A 26,658-nucleotide genomic window follows, 5' to 3' on the forward strand; every position below is an offset into this window, starting at 1 on the left:
AAGCTATAACCAAGAGGGGGAGATGATCCTTGGTGAAACAACTAGTGTTTTTATTATTGGAGGGCATTCAATTCAGAGTTTTACTTTAGTTCACTCACGACAACAGACTTCGTATTTAATAACGATTATCCTGATGATTGAGGAAGCTCTATCACGTGCTAATCAGCTCTATTAGAGGATTCGTCCTCATAGTCAGTGGAAATTTACCTTCTACTTTCTATCTATTAATCCTCATTCTGCCCTTTACAGCCCATATTCCCATGACAGAACTTTAGCTATTTGAAGAGACCGTAATTCTCCCAGCCCCTGTGTTTATGGAAGGGAAGGGAAGTTAATGTTTCTTGATGTCTTCACTTGCTTCATTGTTGACTTCTTTTAAGTCACCAGAATAGAGTTTTCTCTCTGTAAACCTAACTGACCTGAGCAGAGATTGAAACTAACTCGGTCTTTTCATTACCACCATGCTGTAATCTTTCAAACTCCTGGGCCATGTTTATCCAACATACTTTTATTAAGTACTACATACTGTACTTGGTTCTACAAGGATAATTCCTTCCCTCGAGTTGCTCAAAGCCCAGTGAGAGAGACAGTATTAGTTTAAGTAACAAGGCCAAGATCGAACAATTGGGAAGTGTTATTGGAGATGGGATTCAAATCAAGACCAACCTGCCTCCAGAATCCATGCTCCTTCTGCACTACTCTTTATTCCCTCGTTTGTTGCAAGAATTGAGCTGGTACAAGATTACTAAACAAGTGGCCCTGTTAAAAAATCATCTGTCTGTCCTTGAAAACTTTTAACACTGTCCATTGAGAACTCATTATTTTGCCTGAGGACATTCAGTTAATCACAGACTTAGTTTTCCACTTGTATGTGAGATTGATGGTATGGATATTCCGCAGATCCTTGGGAATGTTTTGTACAAAAATGGAAGCAATAGTGTATATGGTTTTTGCTGAAAATAACTTATAGACCCTGGAGAAAAAACTCATAATAATTTTTTGACTGCTGTTCTCTCTTCCAAAACAATAACAAAATGAACAAATAATCAAAAAACACACATTACCAACAAAGTAGGAAAGCGGCTGGTTCTCTCTAAAAGTGATGTGGGATACCTTAATGTGTGTGGCATATTTAATTTTTCCAAAAGCTTATACATCTGTTACCTCAGTGTATCTCCACAGAAACCCTATGAAGTAGGTGGCTGACAAAGGAGAGAAGAGGTAAGTGACTTTCTGGGTGATGAGGCACACAATTTCCATATTGATGGACTGTAGTTAATGTGTTGTTGTTTTTTTCCTCAAAGAAATAGGAAGTCTCTAGAAATGAATGGTCAGTCGCCCGTTAGTGAGCTTCCCTCTCGCTCTGTGTTTTTTCCAGGGTAAACTGGTTGGAATCTGTGGCAGTGTGGGAAGTGGAAAAACCTCTCTAATTTCAGCCATTTTAGGGCAGGTAAGATTTTGTTATTGCCCTTTACATTTTCTGCTGCTTTCTCTGAACTCGGCTTAGCAAGAGTCTCAGGAAAAATGAACTTATTTCCTAGAGAGAGTCAGGAAAGGTGAAAACAAAATGAACCCTTCACTAGCATCTCCTCTCTCCCCTATCCCCACTGCATATCCACCCCTTAATAGCATTGTGTCCGGAAGGGGGCTTAGTGGACACCTGTGTGTGTACACTGTGTGTTGTGGTGTTTGAGAGTACAAGCTTGTGTGTGCAAGTACTAACAAGCTGGTTAATGAAACTTTGTTCTAAGCTATAGCATCCCTAACCTAAGACAAATTGTCAACTGTCAGCCCCAAAAGGAACCTTGAAAGAGGATAAAATGGATAAATCAATACATATCAGTCACTGTAACCTAAAACACGATTCAAAGTACATGGCTCATCGTGTAATCTCTTCATGTTGGAGTGGAGGGTCCGCCATCATTGTATAGACACTCTATAATACTCGTTGATGTCGAACTGGAATTTGCCCCCCTTTAATTCCCATTTTACAGAAGCAGCTGGTCTAGCCAACGGCCTGGATTTCTGCAGATGAGTTGACCTGCCCTCAAATTGAGGCAGGGACTAGCGCTAAATCTTTACAGCATCCTCCCCAGGGAACTCTGAAAGGGCCTTCCACTTGTGTTTCCCTTAAATAAAACAGTTTGCAATTATGAAGAAAGGATATAACGTAGCTTATAGGTTGCTGAATGAAGTGTTTGTTCATTCAAGTCATGGGTTGTGCTGGACTCCCATCACGCATAAGCCAGGAGAACTTTGATTTTTTTTGTTGCTATAGCTCTCTGTGGAACAAAGGTGAGGTCTGGATTTGGGTCCAAAAAGCATCTGAAGAAATGGCCAAAACTTTCAACTCCATTGTGGAATGTGGGGGATTCTGTTGGCTTAGCGTGATGGTTTTGCGTTATGATGCCATTGGATGGTGTCTGTCTTCTTAGATGACACTTCTAGAGGGCAGTATTGCAGCCAGTGGAACCTTCGCTTATGTGGCCCAGCAGGCCTGGATCCTCAATGCCACTCTGAGAGACAACATCCTCTTTGGGAAGGAACTTGATGAAGAAAGGCAAGGAATGTTTGGTTTCTGTCATGCTTTCCGTCTTGACCACGTGAGACGCAAGGCAGCCCACGTCAGCAGGCCCTACTCCAACCATGTCCCTGATGCTGGGTCTCTTTATGTCCTTCAGATACAACTCTGTGCTGAACAGCTGCTGCCTGAGGCCTGATCTGGCCATTCTCCCCAACAGTGACCTGACTGAGGTATAAGTCTTCTGCCCCTGATGGCGAATGTGTTTAGCAGAGAGGATTCTGGAAGATGGGTGGCAGGGCTGTGCCAGAGCCATCTCATAGGAGTCCATCTTAAATGCACAGGAGAAAAACATACGCAGCGAGATTTACTTTCACCAGGAATCCATGTTAGAAAGCACTTGGGCAAAGGATATCAACACTACCTGTTTTAAAGCATATAAATACTTCATGTCAGGTGGATTTTAAACAAAATCCCATTGTTGGTTCAGAGTTAATGTTTTCTACACTCTCCATTTTTGAAACCATCAGTCAAGCATATGCACATTGAGCTTCTTTCCTCAGCCCTTTCTGTCAACCTTCTCACTGTGCTTTCTGGGGTCCTGTAGATTGGTGAGCGAGGAACCAACCTGAGTGGTGGGCAGCGCCAAAGGATCAGCCTTGCCCGGGCCTTGTACAGTGACCGGGACATCTACATCCTGGACGACCCCCTCAGTGCCTTAGATGCCCATGTGGGCAACCACATCTTCAACAGTGCTATCCAGAAGCACCTCAAGTCCAAGACGGTTCTGTTCATTACCCACCAGTTACAGGTACGGTGCTCTCTTCCCCAGGCTGCCCGCTGGGGCTTGAGAAGTCAGGCAGGAAGGTGGGCTTGGTCCTTCTAGTTACTTTCACGGACTCCTAGAGATTCCTGGAAACCTCACTGTTCATGTCCTCAGCACATAGCCCCCCGGCTTTTGTTCCAGTAAAGCTCATTGTACCAATGTACCCGATTGCCATCTGAATCCGAGGTCCTTGGAGTATGTTAGCTTCTGCATATAAATCAGTGAATAAAAAGGGTAGGCTGAAAATGGGGTTTGGGTATGAGATGGTTTGGAAGGCATTATGTTAGCATCTATATACAAGTAGGAACTGTTTGGGGAAGACAAGGTCTTCTCCCTCTGTCATCCCATAACAAGCAGCCACTTTGGAGAGCTGTTCAAGGATGTTGCCCTCTGCTTTGCCTACGTTGTGGAGTTTAGAGGGTTAAGCCCCCATGCTGCCACGGAAAGGCAGCAATTGAGTGTACTTCTGAGTACAGTGTGAATGGGTATGAAATTATGCAAGGCTCCTGTGGCTCCACCAGCAGATCTATGTTAAAAACTGGAGGAACTGAGCTACATCACAAGGCACAAAGAACTTAAGCAGAGCTGCTCAGTCCAGGAAGCTTTTTATTGTGGGGAGCTGGCCTAGGCATCCCTGGCCTGTATCCACTGGATGGCACGAGTGCCCCTCCCCCCAATTATAACAACCAACAGTGTCTCCAGATATTGCCAAATGCCCCTTGGGGGGGCTCAGTCCCTTCCACATGAGAACTGCTGAGCTAAGGTATGGGTGATTGGATGTAGCTGCACAAATATCAGCAACCTGTGCTCTCCCTGCCTTTATCGTTAGTACCTGGCTGACTGTGATGAAGTGATCTTCATGAAAGAGGGCTGTGTTACAGAAAGAGGTACCCATGAGGAACTGATGAATCTAAACGGTGATTATGCTACCATTTTTAATAACCTGTTGCTGGGAGAGACTCCGCCAGTTGAGGTAAGATTCATGTGGCGTTTGCATGCATCTCCTCCTCTCTAGCAAGGGAGGCATGACCATAGTGAGTGATGAGATCTCAGCTGAATTCGGTGTCTGCGTGTTATCGGCAGAGTTTTAGTTCACATACTGGTTCTGCTCTAGGTCAGGATTGTGGGGCTGGTGAGCCAAGGACTTCTGTCACTGAGAACTTATTAATAAGGCTATGACAGGGAGAAGGATATGAGCTCAGTATGTTGTCAACATAAGAAACACCCTAACTTGTGGAGAATTTTTGTAAGAATGTATTTGAGCCAAACTGATGACATTGCTGGGAAGCAAGATACCAAATGCTCAGAGAAGGAAAGTTTTGCAGTTTCTTTTATACATTTGTAATTAAGGAGGGGACGAAAGGAAAATTACATGGAGGTGGGAGAAAGCAAGGTGGGGATTGGATTACAGGATAGTTCACAAGATTATGTGTTCTCCTGAGTGTAGTTACGCTCTCCAGGGCTCCGGAAAAGAGGACTACTTTGGCATTTCAAAGGTGTGTTAAGCTAGATACACAAAAACAGTGGACAGGGCTTGCTTAAACCTTTTACTAAAGAAACTGTAGACCTGACTACCCACCATGACCTGCCCAGTTAGGAATTTATGATCAGATCACCTCCATTAGTTCTCCCTCTGTCATTCGGGACAAGCAGCCACTTTGGAGAGCAGCTCAAGGATGTTGCTGTCTGCTTTGCAGGTTACTTTTGGTTAGATTTATTACAGCTCTTCCTTTTTGTCCTCCCACAGTGTGGTTCAGTCATAGCTTAGTTTCAAAAACTCCTTCAATCCTGATTGAAGCATATGAAGCTACTTTTATAAATAAACAAGTGATTAAGGAGCCAAGGAAGAGAAATTAAATATTGCATACATTGGAAAATGACCACAGTATCTTGGCTGCTGACTTGGTACTCACTAATTAACACCTATTGTGTCCCAATTACTGAATTAAGCACTTCATAGAAGTCATCCTATTAATCATTTTAACAGAGCTCTGTGGCAAAATATGATTATTGCTCTTTTACAGCTGAGGAAGTGGAAGCTCAGAAAAGTTAAGCAGCTTGCTAATGTTAAAAAATAAAATTCAGCTGAGTAAATTTGGGGATCTAATTGGCCTTATTGAGAGAATTTATTTATGAATCAGGCAGCATCCCATCTAGCAAATAGAAGGGAGCTCCAACAGCTGTACAAAATGGAAGGTTATTATAGGCAGAAGGAGGGTGGAAGAAGGAGGTTAAAAGAGTGGATTATTTCTGGCAAAGTCACATTTCCTTAGGGTAATGCAGGTTTTACCAGGCAGATTACCTCACTAGTGTTGATCAGGAAATTCCAGACTTGAGTGGTTTAAAATTATACTCCTAAGAGAATCTGAAACTGCAGTTAGGTTAGTTACTAAATCTTAGTGTGGTTTAGCAAAAGTGACTCCATTTTGGGTCTGTTCCTTCTTTTTAATGCTAACAAGGGCACTTCGACTCCAAAGTGTTCTATCTGCTGTGCGGCCCTGCCTCCTGTGGCAACACAGAAAGATGACAGCTTTCCATGGCTTTACTCTGAGTTTTGAGTTAAGCAAACACAAGTGCGTACTTACTTAGAACTAGCCAAAGAGCTTCTTTTTCCTTCTTTTTTGCCAACTTGCTCACGTATGAACTTATCCTGTGGTCACCTTGGGTTCTGGGGGTGCACTCAGGCTGGGCTAAAAGCTACTTTTCCACTACCAGTTCATTTTTATGTCTGAGAGAGATAAACTCAGAAAGTTATTGGGACCTCTTTCTGGGAGTCTTTGGGTGTCATCTGTGGTTTCAGGTACATGACCAACATGTTTTCGGCCTTTTGGGATAACTCAAATATTCCAAGTGTCATCAATATGTTCCTTGGAAATACCCTGATACACATTTGGGTTTATGACCTGTCTCCCTATGACTCTCAGTACTTACTCTTCAGATTATTTCCTCCTCACTGTAGGGGAAAATGAGAGGGAGAGAAGCTAAGATGTGAACTGTCCAAGGAATAAAAAGACTTTGAGAGTCAGTGAGTTTAGTGGAGGAGCATACTTTCAGTTTGTCCTTTCCTCAGCTTCAGTTTCCTCCTGTTAAAAATGGAGATGGTAGGGGTGGCCCCGGTGGATCAGGTGGTTGGAGCGCTGCGCTCCTAATGCCAAGGTCATCGGTTTGATTTCCACATGGACCAGTGAGCTGCGCGCTCTACAGCTAAGGTTATAAACAGCGGCTCGACCTGGAGCTGGACTGCGGTGAGCAGCCAGAGGCTGTGAGTGGCTGGTGGCCAGTGGCCAGCGTGAGCAGCGGCAGCCAGAGTGAGTGGCCAGCAACTGACTACCTTAGCTGGGTGGAATGCAAGGCTCATAATATCAACATGGGCCAGGGAGCTGCATCCTATACAACTAGACTGAGAACAACTGCTTAAACGAGTTGGGGGGAGGGGGGTGGTAGAGAACTTAAAAAAAAAATGGGGATGGTACCTGCCTCTTAGAGTTGTTGCATCAATTAAATGAAATAATATGTAATGTTCTTAGCCTAAGAAGTAGTCAGCAAACCGTTAATTTTCTCTTTAGATAGTGCATTTATTGATGTACTGCATCAATAAATTTAGGGTACTTTCTTATGTTCTAGATGTGTGACATTATTTTTACTGTCAATTTAAAAAGTCTAGTTGGAGAGCAAATTGGGGTCATGAGGCTGACTATGACATAAAATTAAATGTGATAAACTATATAAAGAAAATTTCCTATATGAAGATATAAGAGGAACTTGGAAAGGAGAGCATTAAGTAGTTTCTAATATATCAGTTTCAATTTGATGAATGTTCACTAAGTCCCTCTGTGCCCTGTTAAGGGCAGTTCTGGGTGTCAGGCCCTGTGTGGGTTGTAACCATGAGGGAGACATCATCCCCATCCTTGAGGGACTCACCATCTCCTGGGGAAGACCAGTGCACTGTGCTCTTCTACCCGGTCACATTTATAGCAACCTGCTATAATGGAGTACTGCTAACAAAGTGTCTGGGAGAACAGGGGAGGGGCGAGCTGTATTCTAGAGGAAGCTGAGTTGCCTCAGGGTGTAAGATTGGAATCTGTTTGAAGGGGACCACTGTGACTGAGTTGGGACAAGGGGAGGGGCATTCCAAGTGAAGAACCAGTATGAACAAAGGTACAGAAGTGGGAAATCAATGTGGTGTGAGGAATGTCAGGAAATCCAGTGTGGCAGGAGGGTAGGGCCACAGGAATAGAAGAATTTGTAGAGTTAGGCAAGGGCCGGAATGTGGAAGTGTTACAAAACTAGGTATTCTGTGGTAGCAGTGGGAAATGATCAGCTCTGTGATTTGATTGAGTGATGTGGGGGTTACAGGTGGGAGGCATGGAAGTGACCCCAGCACTAAAACTTTGGACAAGTTAAAATGGATGAGAACAACATTAAGGCTACTGTATGAGGTCTTCAGTGACTTCGGGGAGAGCGCTGTCAGTGGAATAACAGGCTGGGAACCCAGGTCTCAAAGACTGCAGGAGTTGAGGAACTACAAGACAAGAGGAGAGGTGGCCCTTTTACTCATCGGAGTAAAGTTGGATATGTCTCTTACATAATAGCAGAAGCTTCATAGGTGATTCTCTAGTATGTCCTGTGGACATTTGTCTGAATGGCTGTATCATAACTGGAGACACTTTTTTTTGTTAATATTAGATTAATTCAAAAAAGGAAACCAGTGGTTCACAGAAGAAATCACAAGACAAAGGTCCTAAGACAGGATCAGTAAAGAAGGAGAAAGCAGTGAAGCCAGAGGAAGGTAATGACCTTTTTTGAGATTTTAGATTTTGTCTCTAAAGTATAACAGAAATTCAGCCATGTGCTACTTCATGATGTTTGCTAATGTTTGCATGTTGTAGAGTATCTGACCTTACATTCCAGGAATAACAAAATTCTTGTATGATATTGGGAGACCATAAGGCACCTTCTATTTGCTTAAACAGACTGAGGCAATAAGATTGGCCTTTGATCTTATTTCTTCTTGTGCAAGGTAGGGTCAGATGTAGGTGGGTAATCATAGCTGAGTCATCCAGAGTAAGCAAAAATTGAATGGTGGTAGAGGTATACCTTTCCTTCCTGTGACTCACCTCTGCTCTTTACAAGTCAGTGCTCCCCAAGGCAGAGGTGTTCCAGCTCCCAGAATGCCTGTGATCTCAGTAGCTCCCTGTTGGAAGGTACGCTCCTCAGAGAACTGGGGCAAAGAGTTACAGCTAGGGTTTTTCCTAGTTGACTTTCCTTACCCCAGTCCTCGGTCCTGTTTTTAAAACCCTTTATCTTATCAACTGAAACAAATCTTGATAGTTAGGAAAGTTATTTACAAGACTTTAGGTGTTTCCGCCTTGGTGAATTTTAAGCTGCATGTCAGGTTGCCTCCCAAAAAGAATGCTGCCCTGTTTTAAAGCTTGCTTTCTGTTGTGTCACCACCTCACCTGAGGATTTAAATCGAGGACTTCTGAGTTTGCCACTATTTTCACTTCCTTGTTGTTAAACCTGCAGCAGATATGTGGTGTTAGGAGTCAACAATCCTGATTTACCACTCCCTGCCTCTTTTCTTTCTTTCAGTAAACCACAAATCAATTTTGAATTCAGGTATGATTTAAGATAGCTTGCTCACACACACTAAACAAACATGGCACAGAAAGCTGAGACAACTGTCAGTTCCTGCCCGAGGCAGTAAAAATCAAAAAACCAATATCCTTAGGGAACATTTGTTCTTATCTACAGGAGCCCCTAACCTGGAGACTCACAACTGTTTAAGTGCTCATGGCCTATGTGGCTTGTTCCCAGATAACTAAACGTGTAGGATTGAAGAGGCAGCTGCCTCCTGAAGGGCCTTTCTCTGTATTCTCCTGGCAGCATCAATCACCTGGCCACACCAGGGAGCCCCTAGGAGCTATCCTTGAATCTTTCCTCTCCTACAGTAATCACTGTGTCCTACTGAATTTCCCGCCTAAAACTCCAGTCCCGTTGCCATGACCCTGGCTCTGTCCTTTATCATCTGACACCTAGCGTTACAGCTGTCCGCCCTTCATGCAGACAGCTGAGAGATATAGTTGAAAACAGGAGACCAACCAACTCACCTTCCTGCAGGGAGCCTTTCAGTGGCCTCCTCCCGTTTTCAAAGCAGTGTTTTCTAATCACTTCCCTGACATGGCACACAGAGAAAAGGCCATGCTTCGTGTGGGACACTGTGATGCATGGAAGAGGCTGCTCACTGCCAGAGGTGACCGGACTGGCCATCTCAGGCCCATCTTAGCCCAGTAGGGCCAGGAGTCAAATCTCCACACACCTGTCGCCCATACTCTTGGGATGTTCTTGTCTGAAGGATGGTGTTCAGAGACCTTTACCCTCTGAGCCCTTGCCGCTCTGCGGGCTCACACACTGCCCCAGCTGTGCTCCCTTGGTGTACTTAGTGTCTTGCTGTTTCTCCACCCCTGTGCTGGTGCTCACTGTTTCCCCACCTGGCCGACTAGCTTACCTTTGAGATGCAGTATGCACTACACAGTCTTCCCCGAAACCTCTCTGCGAACTACCCCACAGCTCCCCTAAGTAGGTTAGATACACCTCCTGGAGGTTCCCATGCTGCCCTGCAGGTAGCTCTGGCATTGCATTTAACACATTTTATTGTAATCGGCTCTCTTTGTCCGCGTAGACTGTGGAAGCACCCTCAGCCGGATCTCAAGGGCAGGGACCTGGTCTTCATCCTCTTTACTGCTCCCAGGCCTCATCCTGGGCCTGGTCCTTAGGTGGTACTTAGTAAATGTTAAGTGGATGACTGATAAAGAGAAAATCTGATCCAGAGTCCTGTGAAACTAGGCTCTCTTTGATTTTGCTCTTCTATAAGTGACTTCGTTTTGAACAAGTAGTTTTTTCCTTCTAAGTTCGTGTTTCCTTTTTTCTTACCTAGGGCAGCTCGTGCAAGTGGAAGAGAAGGGGCAGGGTTCAGTGCCCTGGTCGGTGTATGGTGCCTACATCCAGGCTGCTGGGGGCCCCGTGGCTTTCCTGGTCATTATATCTCTTTTCATGCTGAACGTGGGCAGCACCGCCTTCAGCAACTGGTGGTTAAGTTACTGGATCAAGGAAGGAAGTGGGGTAAGCTTACTCATTGATGGGAAGATTATGTCTAACAGTGTGGCCGTCTCTCCATGTTCCCTGGACACTCTTAAGGAAACTGCTCTCGTTTGTTATTAAAAGACACAATGAACAAGGGTCACCCAGGATGGAAAAGAAGAATCCCTAACATAACCTCACAAGATGGTTGCCCCCCCACCAAGTCGTGGGGTGGTAGCGCTTATCAGTAGCACACCTGTAGGCTGTCTGCCCCTGTCCATTAGAAAAGAGAGAAGGACCTTTCACACCAGACCCCAGAGTCGTTATCCTGCACGCTCCCTTGAGCTGAGAATAGCCCTGAATTAGGGTTCTTGGCAGTTCTTGAGGAGTCTTGCCCATAGAGCCTTGCCTTCACACAGAACACCACAGTGACTCAAGGGAACAAGACGTCTGTGAGCAGCAGCATGAAGGACAATCCTCACATGCGGTACTATGCCAGCATCTACGCCCTCTCCATGGCTGTCATGCTGATCCTGAAAGCTGTTCGAGGAGTGGTCTTTGTCAAGGTATGCAGTGGAGGTCAGGCTTCCTCATGGCCTCTCGGGTTTGTTCTGAGGAGGGCAGCTCCTCTGCAGCATGCCGGCCCGTGCTGAAATGACCGGAATCCCCTTAGCCTCAGCCTTTTCGTATTAGCTGTTTCCTCACCTCCTTCCTCCACGGCCATTTGCCCTTCTCCAGTTTTGGGAATAGATGTCCTGTGGAGTTGTGACTTACGGGGTAAGAACTGAGGCTGCCTGAGTCCCTGGGCCTCTGGGCCCTTACCACTTTGTGCTCTGCTCTTTAGGGCACACTGCGAGCCTCCTCCCGGCTCCACGATGAGCTTTTCCGAAGGATCCTTCGAAGCCCTATGAAGTTTTTTGACACTACCCCCACAGGAAGGATTCTCAACAGGTTTTCCAGAGACATGGATGAAGGTATTTCTCACTGCTTCTTTTATGCCCTGGAACACAAGCCAGAGCTGGCTGTGCCCTCCAGTCTTCTAGATGACTCACTAGATACGCGTATCTGTCCAGCCTGATTCTGAGAGCACAGTGGCTGTTGGTGTTCATACCAATAACATTTGAGTTTTGGCATTTTTCTTCAGATCGCAACTTATATTTAGGGTGAGGACCCATCTGATTTCTCACTTTTCATCCAAGTTTTCATTCGATGTTATTTAACCTGAAAACAAGTGCAGAGGACTGAGTTAGCACAAAGGCTTTGGACAGGGGCATCTGAGATTGCAAAACATATATTTACTTTGGAGGTAGTGCATTGCTTTCTGGACACCCACAACTGCTGCCAGGTTTTCTGGATGTCGCACAGGCTGTGCCAGCACCGGACCTTAAATACTTCCCGGAGCCCAGAATATTACTAGTGCCACTTGGCATTTTTTGAGGGCTACTTGTGCTGAGTTTCTGCCCGCCTCATCCTAATCTTCAGGGCAGCTCTATGAGGAGGGTATTGTTTCACCCACTGAACATATGAGAAAGCTGATGTCTAGAAAAGTTAAGTAACTTGCCCAAGATCATACAGCTCTTAGATAACAAAGCTGGAATTGAGCCCAGATCTTTCTAATCCCAGCGCTAATGTTTTGACTACGCAGTGCTGGCTCCATAGAAATAGTTCATTTTAGATGCTGATAAGCAGGGTAAAGCCATGGCCAGAGGTATCAAGGACTCAAAATTACCACTGATACACGGAACTGACACATGACATGATCCCATCTCTGCTAAACACACATGCTCACACACGCACAAATGGAGAAAAGACTGAAAGAAAAAAAAAATCAGTGCCATCAACATGTCTGAAATTTGCATGAAAATACTTCAACCCTTCCAAAAGAAAAGGGTAGGGAGAGGAGATAGCCAAAAAAGAGATGAAGAAAATGTTGACAGTTGTTGGAGGATCTGTGCTCTTTTGACTTTTGTGTATGTTTAAAACTTTCCATGATGAAAAATTTCTTAAATGTTAGCAACAATTCATTGGCTTTGCTAAGGATAAAGATGATGTGTATTTTCTTTTTTGCATATTTATTTTCCAAATATTTTGCAGCAAGCCTATATTATCTTCTAAATGGGGGGAAATGTTTAAAAGTGGTAGAACCAAAAAGAGGGGACAAGGAAAAAAGCATAGTTAAATTTTCTTGGGACAGAAAAGTTAGAGCAACCAGGTTTCTAGTTTTTTTTTTTCAAACCAGATTGTTTAAAAGGCAATACCCAAATTTCAGATAGGGATTTCAGGGACCCTCTTTTTTGTTTTTTAAAAATATTTGGTTCCATTTTCCCTGTTTGTGGACCCCCGCAGCCTGACACTTGTCCTTCCATGATTTCCCTAGTCGATGTGCGCCTACCGTTCCAGGCTGAGATGTTTATCCAAAACGTGATCCTGGTCTTCTTCTGTGTTGGAATGATCGCAGGAGTTTTCCCGTGGTTCCTGGTGGCGGTGGGGCCCCTCATCCTCCTCTTTGCAATTCTACACATGGTGTCCAGGTGAAAAGGAAGGATTCATGTCTTCTTGGGCAGAGGATGGAGCCAGAGTTGCTCGTTTACCATCTTGACATAGAACTCGTTCTCTCTCCAGGGTCCTGATTCGAGAGCTGAAGCGTCTGGACAATATTACACAGTCACCTTTCCTCTCCCACATCACATCCAGCATACAGGGCCTTGCCACCATCCATGCCTACAACAAAGGGCAGGAGTTCCTGCACAGGTTAGTGCCCAGTGCGCCAGAGGACTCAAAGGGGAGCCACCATCCGTGAATATAGTCAGAACGGGGGATTATAAAACTCATTACTAAGAGCGTTAGTGATTTACTTGTCTCTGGTTAAAACTCACTTGCTTGGTGGAACTCCCTTCTGAACAAATGAGAAGATAAAAACACAGGTTTGGAGTCTGTTGGCTTTTGGACTGAATGGCCATATTTAATGGAGTTTGGCTTTTGTTTTGGAACACTAAAAGATAGTCATTGACATTAGACTGGCATTTTATTTAGTTGTTGAGTATTGTGTATATGTGAAATTTATGTACCTGGATCATCATTGTGGAGATGTGTTAATACAAAGGGATTGATTGGAGCTAACTTAAATGTCCTTCAGTAGAGGACTAATTAAACAGGCTATGATATACTCGTGGAGTGGAATATTATAAGGCCCTTAAAAAGGATGAGGCAGCTCTAGGTACTACTGATAATAGAATGATCTCCAAGATATATTAGTGAAAGAACAAGGTACAGATGTGTGTGTATGCTATTCTACCTTTTAGTGTGTGTTTGTATATATGACATTTAGCATGTCTCTGAAAGGATACACAAGAAACTAATAGTTGCCACTGGAGAGGGGAACTGAGTAGCTGGAGGATGGGCAGGAGAAAGACTGACTTTTCATGGTAAAAACTTTTGTAACTTTTACATATTCTGTTCTGTACATATATTTTCTATTCCAAACATGAAGTAATTCATTTTAAAGAGAAAATCTAGACCAGAAAGGTTAGGTTAAACAACTCAGAAAAATAGTCCTAACTTTAAAATAGTGAAAAAAATTAAAATACACAATGATACATACACACATACATTGAAGAAAAATGCTGGGAGGAAATGCAACCGAATATGAATTCTGGTTTTGGCTGGTAAGATTACGGGACTTTTACATTTTCTTCTCTATTGATTTTCTAAATTTTCTCTAAGCACGTGTCTTATTGTAAGGAGGAAAAGTGATTGTAATTTTAAAGCAGAGCCCATTGGCTGGGCAAGACTTCCTGCTCTGGAGTCCCAGTTATGTGTGGCACCCGAGCCTTCACATGGGTTCTGGTCTGTTCTCTAGTGACAGTGTCTCCCTCCTTCAGTGGCAAAGTTGTCAACATCTGTTTTGCTATGGTTTGGCTCCTGGTTCATTGCCCCATGGCCTTGGGAAACCGGTACCATTTTGCCCAACGGTGGTATGTCAACAGACAATTTCCACTTTTCCGTATTCAGTCTGAGAGTTTCTTTTTCCTGACCTTGGGCCCTGTCTGCAGTTTGCCTTTGTAACCTCTCTTTGTTTGAGCAAATGACCCCTAACCTAAGACGTTTTTCTAAAATTTAGCACAGCCTCTTTATTTGGTCTTCTTGCCCCACGCTTTCCCTATGCTCTTAAAGTAGATATTGTTCCCTAACATCTTTAGTATGTTTCTTTGAAAGGGTAAAACTAGAAAACCCCGTGTCCTCCTATGTGTGGAGCCTGGAATACTCTGCACTCTTTAAGTTTCCATATCGTTCTCCCCGTGACAAACAGGAACTACTTAAATATTAGCCCTCTGTCCATAATTTACCAGAACTTTGACGTCCTCTGTGACCAGGGTTGCATGGCACTTCCTTTGCCTCTTATTGTTCTGCCTTCCTCACAGGTACCAGGAGCTCCTGGATAACAACCAGAGTCCTTTCTTCTTGTTCACATGCGCAATGCGGTGGCTGGCTGTGCGGCTGGACCTCATCAGCATTGCCCTGATCACCACCACCGGGCTGATGGTTGTTCTCATGCACGGCCAGATTCCACCGGCCTACGCGGGTCTGGCCATCTCTTACGCTGTCCAGGTCAGTCTCTGGGATGGAGGCATCACCTTTGCTCATTCGAGTCCTTCGTATGGTGGCCGAGAGGAGGCTGAGCTCGGCTGGGGCGGGGGAACAGGAGAGAGGTAGAAGAGGTACACAGGAATAAGGGAATCTGTCTGTTGCGTGTGTTTAAGAAACAGGTGCTATTTTCTTCATAAGTAATGATTTTGAAAATACATAGTTTCTTAGTTGTAGGTTTCTGTATTCACCACCCTGTCATCTCTGGCCTCTTCCTCGTCTTCTAAGAAATACTAGGTATATCCTTAGTATGCTTCTTATGTGCATTTTATTTTCAGGCTCCTGCTTTTCCCAACACAGTTACTCTCTGGTAAACCTGTTGGTTTAAGGTCTTTAAATAGCTGAAAGAAAACTTTAATGGAAGGAAGGAGGGAAGGAGGGAAGGAGGGAAGGAAGGAAAGGAGAAAATAAATAGCTCGAAGAAAACTGGCAACTTGAGCTCTAATTAGGTATTTGAAGATGTTAAGGAATTAATATTAATGTTTTTAGGTATCATCATGGTATTGTGTTTTTAAAGAATCTATATTTTAGAGAGATCAAAGCTAGGATATTTATGGATAAAATGATAGGATACCTGCGATTTGCTTCCAAATAATACAGACGGGTGGGGTGCAGAGATGAAACAATATTGTCTGGGAGTTGATAATTTTTCAAATGGATGTTTGGTGCACGGGAGTTTATTATACTGTCCTCTCTCCTCTTGTATATGCGTGGCATTTTTCCATATTGGAAAGATAATAATTGGTCAAAGGAAACCCGAGAAGAGATATGTATTTTCACAGATTCCCAAAGATGTCTGTCCGCCTTGTGCAAACTTACATGATTGTTGGATGGGCAAAAACGTGTTATATGTGCTGTGTGTCAGCGTCCTCAGTCGGCCACGCACATGGGCTCTATAAGCGCTTTTTGCCCGGCCTTATGTCTCATAGTTGACTTTTCTAGAAGTATTCTCACTAGTTGCTCACAGGTTGATATACGTATATCTCCATTTGTTGTGACTGCCACAGCAAATGTAAATACAAGTATGAAGCCAGGAGTTAATTAGTTATACATATGTGTTCTTGGAAATGTAAAGACAGATGGAAAGCCTTTGGATACGGAAAGTTAGTGTCAGCAGTACTGTGAGGCTACTGCATTCGCTGAAAATTATAGAGGATTGGGTGGTAATAGGCATGGCCTTAAATGTTCAGAGAATGACTCAGGTCCTAAAACCAGCTTCTGCATGTGCCCAGTTCATCTTATGATGGAGTTGTGGTCCCCTAGATGAAGGAGGTTTTCTAGCGTTGGCCTGGCATGTATTGACAATGAATTCTCTCTTGCATTTTTGCTTTCCATGATCAGTTAACAGGGCTGTTCCAGTTTACCGTCAGACTGGCATCCGAGACAGAAGCTCGCTTCACCTCAGTGGAAAGGATCAACCACTACATCAAGGTCAGGCTGCTACGCCCTTTTGCTGCAATCTGACCCTCCCTGCAGTCCTTTTACCCTTTTACTGCCTCAGGTAGATGTGCAGATGGAGGGCGCATGTTTTTCTCTGCCTTCTCTTATCCCACAGGAGAGGAGCAGCAGTCTCTCTAGTATGTGAAATAGAGAGGAGAATATCATAAGAGTTTCTAAGTGTGTTTGTGAATTGTGTGATCGAGAACTTATGTTCATCAGCTAATTTCCAAAATGTTCAGAATCTTGTTAGCTCAGTTAGTCTGACTAGTGTAACATTTTTCTTCAACTGTTTAACACCATGTATTGTTTTTTTAGTTTGTTTTTTTAAATTTTTTTATTGGGAATTAATTGGGGAACAGTGTTTTTCCACGACCCATCAGCTCCATGTCAAGTCATTGTTTTCAATCTAATAGTTGTGGAGAGCGCAGGTCACTGGCCCATGTAGGAATTGAACCGGCGACCTTGGCATTATGAGCACTGCGCTCTAACCACTGAGCAAACCGGCCGCCCCACACCATGTACTGTTTTAAATCTTAGTCTACTTCACTTGTTTTTAACCAGGGATGCCCACTAAGACCCCCTATTGAGCTTTAGGCAAAGACTAACATGAGTCTCTCTCTGGAGATTCTGATGCAGTAGGTCTGGGATGGGCCCCAGGCTTCTGAAGTTTTAAGAGCTCCATTGCTAATTCTAACCTCCATTCACAGTGTAAAAACCAGTTTATTTAGTTGCCACTGCTATTAGTACCGAGCTCTTCCCACCTTCTCCCATTATCCCTGCAGTCTTGCCGTGGGGAAACATCTTGCTGATGTCCTAGCTGGAACTCTGAAAGCAGCTTTGTATAGAGAGAAGTAGATTCATGAGTAGTTAGGATTCTCAAATGTAACTCAGTTCTCAGAAGTTACCTATTTTGTGAAATGCCCAGGGACTCCATCAGCATTTATATCGTTGTTTACATGGGACGAATAGATTCCAAGTTCCAAATAATTGACTTACAAGCATAGTGTTGAAAACTTTCAGTTGAGAACTAGTTGTATTATGTAAACTGCATTTTCTAGCAGAGACATGCTTCACTGATTTGTTTTGACAATGAATTTCATTACTCATAGGATATTTCTCAGACTTACAAATGATTCTTCTGAGAAATGGCAGATAGTGATCTAATGTATCTGCTAATAGCTGTTTTGTTTTGTTTTTTCTATGAGAGGTAGAGGAGCAAAGATTTTATTTTATTAAAGTGGAAGTACCACTCTCTTAGGAGAGGGGGAACCCGAACTGGAATGCCCCAATTGCTGTTCTTTATGTTTCTACATTAGTCTCTTTGCCTAGTGCTCTGGTCTGTGGATGATACGAGGGTGTATATACGGGTGTGTAGTGTTTGATTTAGTATCACTGTTGGTGAGAGTCTCTTGCTAGAGAGGTCAGGTGTGTGGTCCGCCGAGGTAGAGTGGACCCTGTCCAAACCAGCCACAGTTCTGCGGACTGGCTCCCCATTGCCAGTCCCCAACCTGGATGCCTGTCCCAGAATGGAGTCCTTCCAGTGTGGAGTTTTAGACTTCAGTCTCGACCCCTCAGACCCCTACAGTCTTTGGCCGTTTCTTCCCTATAAGGCTATAAGCCCTATGACTAGTTGCCAGAGAGTTTTAAGACATTGAGAGGTGCGACTATTGATAACAATTACAAGCAGTTACATTAAACACAGAATTTTAAAGCTGGATTGATTTCCCAAGATTATTTGGTCCAGTCCCCACAATTTGCAGATGAGAACTAAGACCTAGAGTGAAGAAGGGAGATATCTAGTTCACACAGCTGTTGGTTGGAGAACTGGAGTTTGAGTCCGTGTGTCCTGGATTGACTGAGATACGTCAAAATGCCAGGATCTCCTTAAATGTTCAATCAATGTTAGTGGCCTTCCTTTGGGTTTAGGCCAGTGATTTTCAAATGGTGGAATCCTGTTCTGAGTGGAATATTTTCAGAGATTTCCAATAAAAACTGCTGGGTTGAAGAGAGGTTGAGGGACTTGTGCCCCACCCTTGGCTTCCAAGGCAATTTTGTGGAAGAATTCCTTAAGACAGAAGGTAGTTTGAAAGTCACTGAGCTCCCCTAGCCGCTGCTTGGTAGCCATTGTAAACTGCTAAGTGTCAACTCAGCAGCCTTTGTACTCTGTCTCTGTCTAGCTCAGTGGTGATAAACATTTACTGCCAATGGGTCTTTCCCAGCAAGGGGCCAGGGCGGCAGCTACTTCTGGGTGGCGCCATGGTTCTCCTGGTTTTTCTTCTCTATGACAAAACCACATCTGTGTCCCCAGACTCTCTCTCTGGAAGCACCTGCCAGAATTAAGAACAAAGCTCCCTCCCCTGACTGGCCCCAGGAAGGAGAGGTGACCTTTGAGAATGCAGAGATGAGGTACCAGGAAAACCTGCCTCTGGTCCTGAAGAAAGTGTCCTTTACCATCAAACCCAAGGAGAAGATTGGCATTGTGGGGCGGACGGGATCAGGTAAGGCTATGCCAAGGCCTCCACAGAGAAACGTTGGAACTCACTGGATTTAAGTTTGGGGCCCACGATTGGCTGTTTATTGAATATTACTCTCGTCCCTTCAAACTAAGTCCCTGTAGGTGAGTGACTAGTGTCTCAGGACTCAGTGGAACCAGTTTTCTAGGTTTATTTTCAACCCTGCTTTTATAACATATCGTGCTTTTTCTAATTGTAAAAGTATATGTTTTCAGTGCAAAACGCATGGAACATGTGGCAAAGTACAAAGGGGAAAAGCACCTATAACCCCACTACCCAGAGCTAATTACTCTTAAGATTTTGGTGGATGTCTTGTCAGCTGTTTTCTATCAACAGATATGTTTACAAAAATGAGATAATTTTATACACACTGTTTCATGGCCTGCTTTTAAAACCACCAGGTATTTTCCATGTCAGTTAATATTCTCTGATATGATTTCTATGCAGCATGATATAAAATTCTATTTTATGGATGCACCATAATTTATATTTAATAAGCTCCGATCGTAGGGCACTGAAGTTGTTGTCAATGTTTTACTGTTATGAAGAGCACTGCAATGCACATCCTTATTTCTAGGAAGTCAAAATATTTAAAGTCTGTGGTATATGGCCAGTGTAGCCTCACGTTTATTAGAAGCTAACACAGCTCTAAATAAGGAATCTATGTTCCTTTGAAGACAAATTATTTTCTTGATCTGATGTCAGTTGCAAAGAACTAGAGAACAGGCCTTCGTTTTAGGCATTTTACTTCATTCCTTCTTGGAAGTGTATTGTATATTCCCTTTAGGTTTCTAGGGTCAAGACTTCAGTAATTTCTTTCTTTTCGTCTTTTCTGGGCTCCATGCTCCCTTTTCACCGAAACTCTTCTAGCTTTTTTCCTTGTCATTAAAAAAAAAAAAAAAAAAAGCCTTTTATCTTTCCTGGCCAATTTACTTTAAAGAACTTGCCAAGAAAAAAAAAGCAGTCATTTCCTGCTCCCTGTTTGAAGGAATTATTTCATGTCAAAACAAGATACTGCCTCGTTTTTTGGCACTGGAAAGAGAATGCTCAGCCAAGGAGGGTAACTGTCCTCAAGACTCTTACTTGGCTGTCTCCCTCAAATTCCCTCTGCTACACTGGCCCCCAGGGGTACCCTGCTTTCCTGGAAGCTCTGACTGATGTCCCTTCCTGTGACCTCTTTTTCACATGGGTAAGACAAACTGAAATTTTCACCAAGACTTGACTAAACTGTAAGTACTGACAGAAGAGAAATAAATAAGAAAAATAAAATAATTACAAAGTCTAAACTCGGATCCTAATAAGCTTCTTCTGAGACTCATAGACCCTGGCCCTGCCATGGTTGTGAGGGCTTCATTGCCTTTTTTACCAGCATATTCTATCAGTGCAAAGATCGTCTAGATTCAGAGAACTATAAAGTCTTCCAATCCAGGTGTTCCAAACCTAGGCATCTTTTATCAAGGTGAAACAACTAGACCTGTTTATTTGACCACCATTCCTTTCTTAGCTTGGATCTTAAACCACGGCCTCAATACTGAGGGAGAGTCTCCCTCCCCTTCCTTATATCTAGATACGGGACCACTAACCAGATCAGTCAATCCTGAATAAAGCCAGTCACTTCTAGGAGGGGAAGCCCTCATTAAGAACTGTCCTGCTATATGGACTTGGGTTTCCTAAATCATTTCTGGTAGATGGATTTGAAGAATCCTGCCTCAGGAAGGTGGACGTTTCTCCAGGTTCCCATTAGATTCTTTGATCAGGGTCGGCCCAGGGGACAAATTCCGACAGCAGACATATAGCTAGAGACCCTGGAGCAAGGCAGGATATTTCCACGCTCAGTGACCACTGAATAGATGTAGTCATGAAGCTCTCATAAGAGGTCTTTCAGAACAGGGAAGCAGGAGGAGGGAGGCACCCAGCATCCAGCAGAGACGTGTGGTCTAACAGCTAAAATCCTGTAGTTCTAAATCTAAACCATGGGTCTGAATTTCAGAAAGGTAGATAGATAGGACTATGTCAGACTTTTTTGGGGGAGTATAGACACTAGATAGAACTTTTTAAATGTTTATATCTTTTTTTTTTAATTTATTAGTTTCAGGTGTACAAGACAAGGTAATACTTAAGACGTTCATCATTTATATCCCTCACATTGTGAACCCCCCTCCCCCCATCCACTATCCTTCCGACCTCGCACCGAGCCATCACATTATATATATAAAATTATAGTTGGCATTCATTATTGTTTAGCTTCTGGTGTACAATGCCATGATCAGGCATCCACAGTATAAATGTTTATATCTTTTGGCATAGCAGTTTCATTTCTGAGAATCTATCCTAAGGAGATCATCTAAGGTAGAGGCAAAGTTTGAGCACTGACGTATGCTGTAACACATTATTATTATTATTATTATTAGTAGTAGTAGTAGTAGTAGTAGTAGTAGTAGTATTTTGCCATTTATTCAATACCAAAGTTATATAGTTGTTAACCTTGAGTTCATAGATTTAGCAATCTTTTCCACCCAGAGAAAAACGCCCTAACATTATTATAGTAAGTTTTACATAAACTACGTGTCCCAGCATTAGAGGACTGGATGAGTGAGAATACATCTACATGATGGAATATATATTGCAGTCACCAGAATTTTATCTTGAAAAGTTAATAATATGGCTGAATGCTTATTATGTAATGTTAAGTGGGAAAAGCAGTTAAAATATCGTATCTCTGGCATGATCTCAACTCTGAGGAAAAGTCTAAAAGGAAATGTGTCCAAAGTAACAGTGAGATTATGGGAGCTTGATGTCATCTCCCTGAATTACGCATGTGACTCTTAACGTGAAGATTCAATTAAGATAAGCTGCTGTGATTATCAACATGCTGCTGAACTCATTATTTTATCCCCCAAACCTGCTTTTCTACGACAGTTCCCTGTCATGGTGCGGTCACCCTCAGCCACTCATTTACTCAGGAACTTCTTCCCTTCCCCAGCTGTTGCTGCGGCAATGGGAGGCCTTGTCTCGTTTCTCTCTCAGCTACGTTAAGGGGACCAAAGAGAGAGAAGATATGTTGTCCTCTAGTTTGCCATTAGCTCTTTGCTATAAGACCTCTGTTTTCCTCACTTTACCTGAGAACCATTAAATGCTGTGTTACCTGTTCCTAAGGGCAAAGGAAGCATTTTTCCATTTTACTCTCATGAGGTGTCACGATCCCTCTCATTCCTTCTCAGGTTGAAGCTGTGTGACTTAAATGTATATGCTCGGTAGCTCAGTAAAGTTCTCCTTTTTCTGTTTCTCGCTGTCATTTTATACATTATCTGAGTGAATCCGTTGAAATAATGCCATGGAAAAATAGGTGATTTGGCCCCAAGAATAAACCAGTTTTGTCTTCACAGAATTTGCTAATGAGCTACTTTTCTGCATGTCTTCTGACTCATTAGGGAAGTCCTCTCTGGGGATGGCTCTCTTCCGCCTGGTGGAGTTATCTGGAGGTTGCATCAAGATTGATGGACTGAGAATCAGTGATATTGGCCTTGCTGACCTCCGAAGCAAACTCTCCATCATTCCTCAAGAGCCAGTGCTATTCAGCGGCACTGTCAGGTGAGGACCTGAGTGAGCTTCATGCCTCATTTTGAGGCCAGCTGGGCTTGGTAGAGCCTCCATGTGGGACTGAGATTGAGTGGATTCTAGTCTAATGCTTTTCCCACTGTTCTGCATGCTTCTCATTGCAGAGGTAGGGGGCGCTTCCCTGTATAAGGCGCCTCATTAATGGAATGGGGTCTGCAGTGTGGTGATTTGAGCTCAGATCTCTGCTCTGTGACCACTCCTAAGATAAAATGGGGATCTCATTAAGACCTGTTATTGTGAAGATTGAATACATTTATACAAATCATGCCAACACAGAGCCTGGGAAGTGGTGAGCATTCAGTAAATGGTACAGCTCTCTTCAGCCTCGTCACCATCATCCTCCATCTTCCTCCCACACCATGCTGTCATCTCTTCTAGGTACAAAGTTGCCGTCCTAAGGTGGTTTTCAGGCATTATTACCACTCACGTTTTTCCATTTTCCAGTATCTTCCCTCATCTTTGATACCTTGAATGACGCCTCTCTCTGAAATCTGTCAGCAAGCCAAAGATAAAATTTCTCTTCCTGACCTGTCAAAATAGTAACTAAGAAGGAAGTATATTTAATCCCATTATCTTTCCTTATACTTTATCCTACCTTAAGCTTTCGCCTCCTAAAAACAATGGGTTTCCATAATGTGTGTCCATTCCTATTCAAGTTGCCTCTTTCAGAATAAAAACAGCTTTAACTGTATACTTGATCTAGATAGGACTTCTTTTTTAAAATCACTCTAAAAGTAATATTACCATTTCTTCTTTAATTTTTAGCAGTTTCCAAAAACAATTGGTACCAACTTAATTTCAAATAACCATGGGCAGTGTTTACACTTGTCTTTAAAACTAGGTCCTCCCTGGGCCGGCCCGGTGGCGCAGGCGGTTAGAGCTCCATGCTCCTAACTCCGAAGGCTGCCGGTTCGATTCCCACATGGGCCAGTGGGCTCTCAACTACAAAAAAATAAATAAATGAAAAAATAAAAAATAAAACTAGGTCCTCCCCCCAGCCCCATCCCTTCACTTTAGAAATGGCATTTGAACTCCCTGATTCACGGAAGTTTGGTAGATAACTGAATTCTCCCATACATTCATGTAGGGACAGCACTCTTAGGAGTGTTTATTGTGGCATTTCTTTAAAACACTAATGAATTTGGACAGCATCACCTGGACTTGTTGATAACAACTCATGTGGGTACTGAGATAACAAGGTCAAATAACCAACATCAGAAGAGAATTAGAATTTATTGAAGATTCAGGTCTAAAATTAAGAAGTGGAAAGACAGTACCAAATCTCTTCTTCTTTCTTATAGAGCTCTATTTTTAGATGCCACAGGAACACCTCTGAGAATAAAATTGGCCTTGTAATTTTTGGCTCAGGACAAAAGAACCATATTTTTCTTCATTTTTTAAAACATCATTTGGAAGTGAGGAAGTAAGGGCATGTTAAACATTAGACTTCCCTTGACTATGCTGCCACCAAGAAGCCTCAGTGTTTATTTCAAAAGTTTACAGTACTTCCTATGGGTCTGTTGAATCAGGGGCTTCTGGAGTTAATGGTAAAGAATTGACCTGCTGGCATGTGCCGCTGGGCTTTGTAGAACATCATGGAAGCACAGCTTTTGTGGGAGTTGGGCCTTTTGTTATCAGCTCCATAGACATGTTGCCAGTTGGTGAACAAGCTCAGTCTCTGGTGTGCTAATGCCCTGGGTTTTTAGTTGTGGAGCTCAGAGTGCTATTTGGGCTCAACTGTGCAAACTTAGGAAATCAGGTAAGTTTCATTTTCTGCCAGCTATGGTTTTGGCTTTTTAAGCCAGTGGTGGACACTGAAGACAAAGTCCCAGACCTTCTAGCCTCCTATATCCTCTCAGTTTTCTTAGAGATCCCAAAGAACATTCAGCTTTTGGAGTTCTTTTGCTTTTCTTAGAAAATTAGAAAGCCTATATAATGAGTTTCCCAAAGCAAGGGCGGGATAGATCAGCTGTTTCCTTAGCTTCCTCATAGAGACTCCAGATTTGGAGACTGTATCTCCATCACCACTAACCAGCACTGAGGATGGGTATATCTTCTTGGGATACCAACATGCAATTAAAACATATAAGGACCTCTTAGTGGGAGAGCAAGATAAAACCAAAATGAAACAAACAAAACTCAGAAAAAGTCACAAGATAAAAGTGCCAGAACAGTTCTGCATACAGACAGCCTACAATCTAAATGATAGACCAGACCATATGGGGGCACACCCCACCCCAGATTAGCCAGAATCTCAGTCCATTCCAATAGCTGTAGCCAGTGCCTTTCCTCTGCCTTTTGTCCTGATAGTTGGCTCCAAGAAAAGAGGTCCCTTTTTATCCAGCCCTAAACATACTACTTTCCTTCGCTCATGGCCTTGGCAATCCTTTTCTTCCTCCAGAGGGCCCTGTGCTTCCTGGTGTCAGGAAGCCTGTCTCTGACTCTGCCCTAACCAGCCCCTGCTGGAGGGCTTTCCACCCTTGTAGACTGTCCGCATCCTAGCTCGGCTGGTGGTGAGTCTGTCCCGCAGTGAGACTAGCTGACCGCAGCTGTCACTACGGTCTGTGTCCGAGTCTTCTTCAGTCTCCTTGTGGGGAGACGAGCACCTTCTCATCCCCTGGAGCACCTCTGCCTGGTGTCCATTTGTTAGCAAGAAGCAGTGTCCTCATTCCTTCCTTTTCAGATGCCCTCACTCCTTTTTGATCTGCCCATTATTATTATTATTATTTTAAAGGAATATCTCTAGCTCTCAGCTCATGATCACAGCAACAATCACTGAGCCCACAAGTGACTCTCTGTTTTGGTTTATTCCGGGCCCAAACGCCTTCGGACAGAAGCATCTAGCACTCTGCATGGAATGGAAGTTGCTCCAAATTTGAAGCAGGTTCTTACAGTCCAAAGGTCTTTCAGTTGTCTCTAAATTATTCTATTGCTTTGGGGAGCCTTCCCTCCCTCCCTCCCTCCCTCCCTCCCTCCCTCCCTCCCTCCCTCTTTCTTCTCTCTCTCTCTCTCTCTCTCTCTCTCTCTCTCTCTCTCTCTCTCTCTCTCTCCTCTCTTTCTTTGTCTTAGTGGAACTGGTAAGAACTTCCAAAAGACTCTTATAAAGAGCTCTAAGGAATTATTGGGTCATCAACAAATCAGACCACCTTCTTCTTTAAATAAGAGGGCTCTTCCTAAATGTCAGGCCTTTGAAGATCAGTCTTTCCCCTTCAGACCTTTCATAGATAGGACTTCATCAGAACAATTTCTTTTTTTTTTTTTTTTTTTTTTTTTTTTTTTTAAACCAAAGAGAAAAAATTTTATTGAAGTATAGATTACTGGTTATTTAAAAATACAAGGGATAAGACAAATATACAAAGGCATTATCATACAACTCATATCTAATGTTGATACTTTTGAAATACAAAACAATGATCATTACCCCCCAAAAGTCAGTTTATTGAAACAAATTAATTTTTAAGTTGGTCTGTAACTCTTCACTGAATTTTCTTTACAAGTGTTACTAGGTTTTTCAGTTTTATCCCATATAAGAACTTTTTGTTTTTTGGACATACTTCTCAAAATAATATATAGCTATTTCTTGTAATTAACCTTAGCAACTACAAGAAGCTTCTCTAAGTCACAAGAATTCAGTATGGTTGCTGCTTTCGTAATAATTATATTGGGTTATCTACACTAAGACTCGTGTAATGAAGGCAAAATATGGGGATTAAGAGCAGGAGGACTAAGAAAAGACCACGTTCTCTTTTACTCCAGAAATGCTAAAAAAGACTCCATTATTTACTCTAGTACTACCCCTAGAGAAGCAGTTTCTGCCAGACCACAGGTCGGCTATGTAGTTATCTATTTTGTATCTCCTTTTCTAAAGAATGGCAGACTTGAACAATTAGATTGCTCAATCAAATAAGCAGACTTTTAAATTACCATGTACTTTAACTGTGTAAAATAAATTATTTTAACTGGTTTAGCAGGCCTGTGTCTGCAAAAGCAGCAAAACCCACTTTGTTCCAAAATTA

At 43.0% G+C, this 26,658-nt stretch overlaps 1 protein-coding gene across 4 annotated transcripts in view; it reads left to right on the forward strand.

The window, feature by feature from the left end:
• ABCC5 (ATP binding cassette subfamily C member 5) overlaps positions 1 to 26,658 on the forward strand; it is an 80,501-nt gene that overhangs the window by 38,295 nt on the left and 15,548 nt on the right. For all 4 annotated transcript variants that reach the window (XM_081062774.1, XM_081062775.1, XM_081062773.1 and 1 more), the window contains 15 exons: positions 1,379 to 1,450; positions 2,436 to 2,560; positions 2,682 to 2,754; positions 3,129 to 3,332; positions 4,177 to 4,320; positions 8,034 to 8,136; positions 10,285 to 10,469; positions 10,847 to 10,993; positions 11,272 to 11,401; positions 12,805 to 12,958; positions 13,050 to 13,178; positions 14,849 to 15,035; positions 16,413 to 16,502; positions 18,820 to 19,009; positions 22,456 to 22,615. In XM_081062774.1, the coding sequence (XP_080918900.1) occupies positions 1,379 to 1,450; positions 2,436 to 2,560; positions 2,682 to 2,754; positions 3,129 to 3,332; positions 4,177 to 4,320; positions 8,034 to 8,136; positions 10,285 to 10,469; positions 10,847 to 10,993; positions 11,272 to 11,401; positions 12,805 to 12,958; positions 13,050 to 13,178; positions 14,849 to 15,035; positions 16,413 to 16,502; positions 18,820 to 19,009; positions 22,456 to 22,615 (2,093 nt within the window). The remainder of the gene's footprint in view (positions 1 to 1,378; positions 1,451 to 2,435; positions 2,561 to 2,681; positions 2,755 to 3,128; positions 3,333 to 4,176; positions 4,321 to 8,033; positions 8,137 to 10,284; positions 10,470 to 10,846; positions 10,994 to 11,271; positions 11,402 to 12,804; positions 12,959 to 13,049; positions 13,179 to 14,848; positions 15,036 to 16,412; positions 16,503 to 18,819; positions 19,010 to 22,455; positions 22,616 to 26,658) is intronic.

The sequence above is a fragment of the Rhinolophus hipposideros genome (assembly GCF_964194185.1).
Source record: "Rhinolophus hipposideros genome assembly, chromosome: 2".
In the NCBI taxonomy this organism is placed as follows: domain Eukaryota; kingdom Metazoa; phylum Chordata; class Mammalia; order Chiroptera; family Rhinolophidae; genus Rhinolophus; species Rhinolophus hipposideros.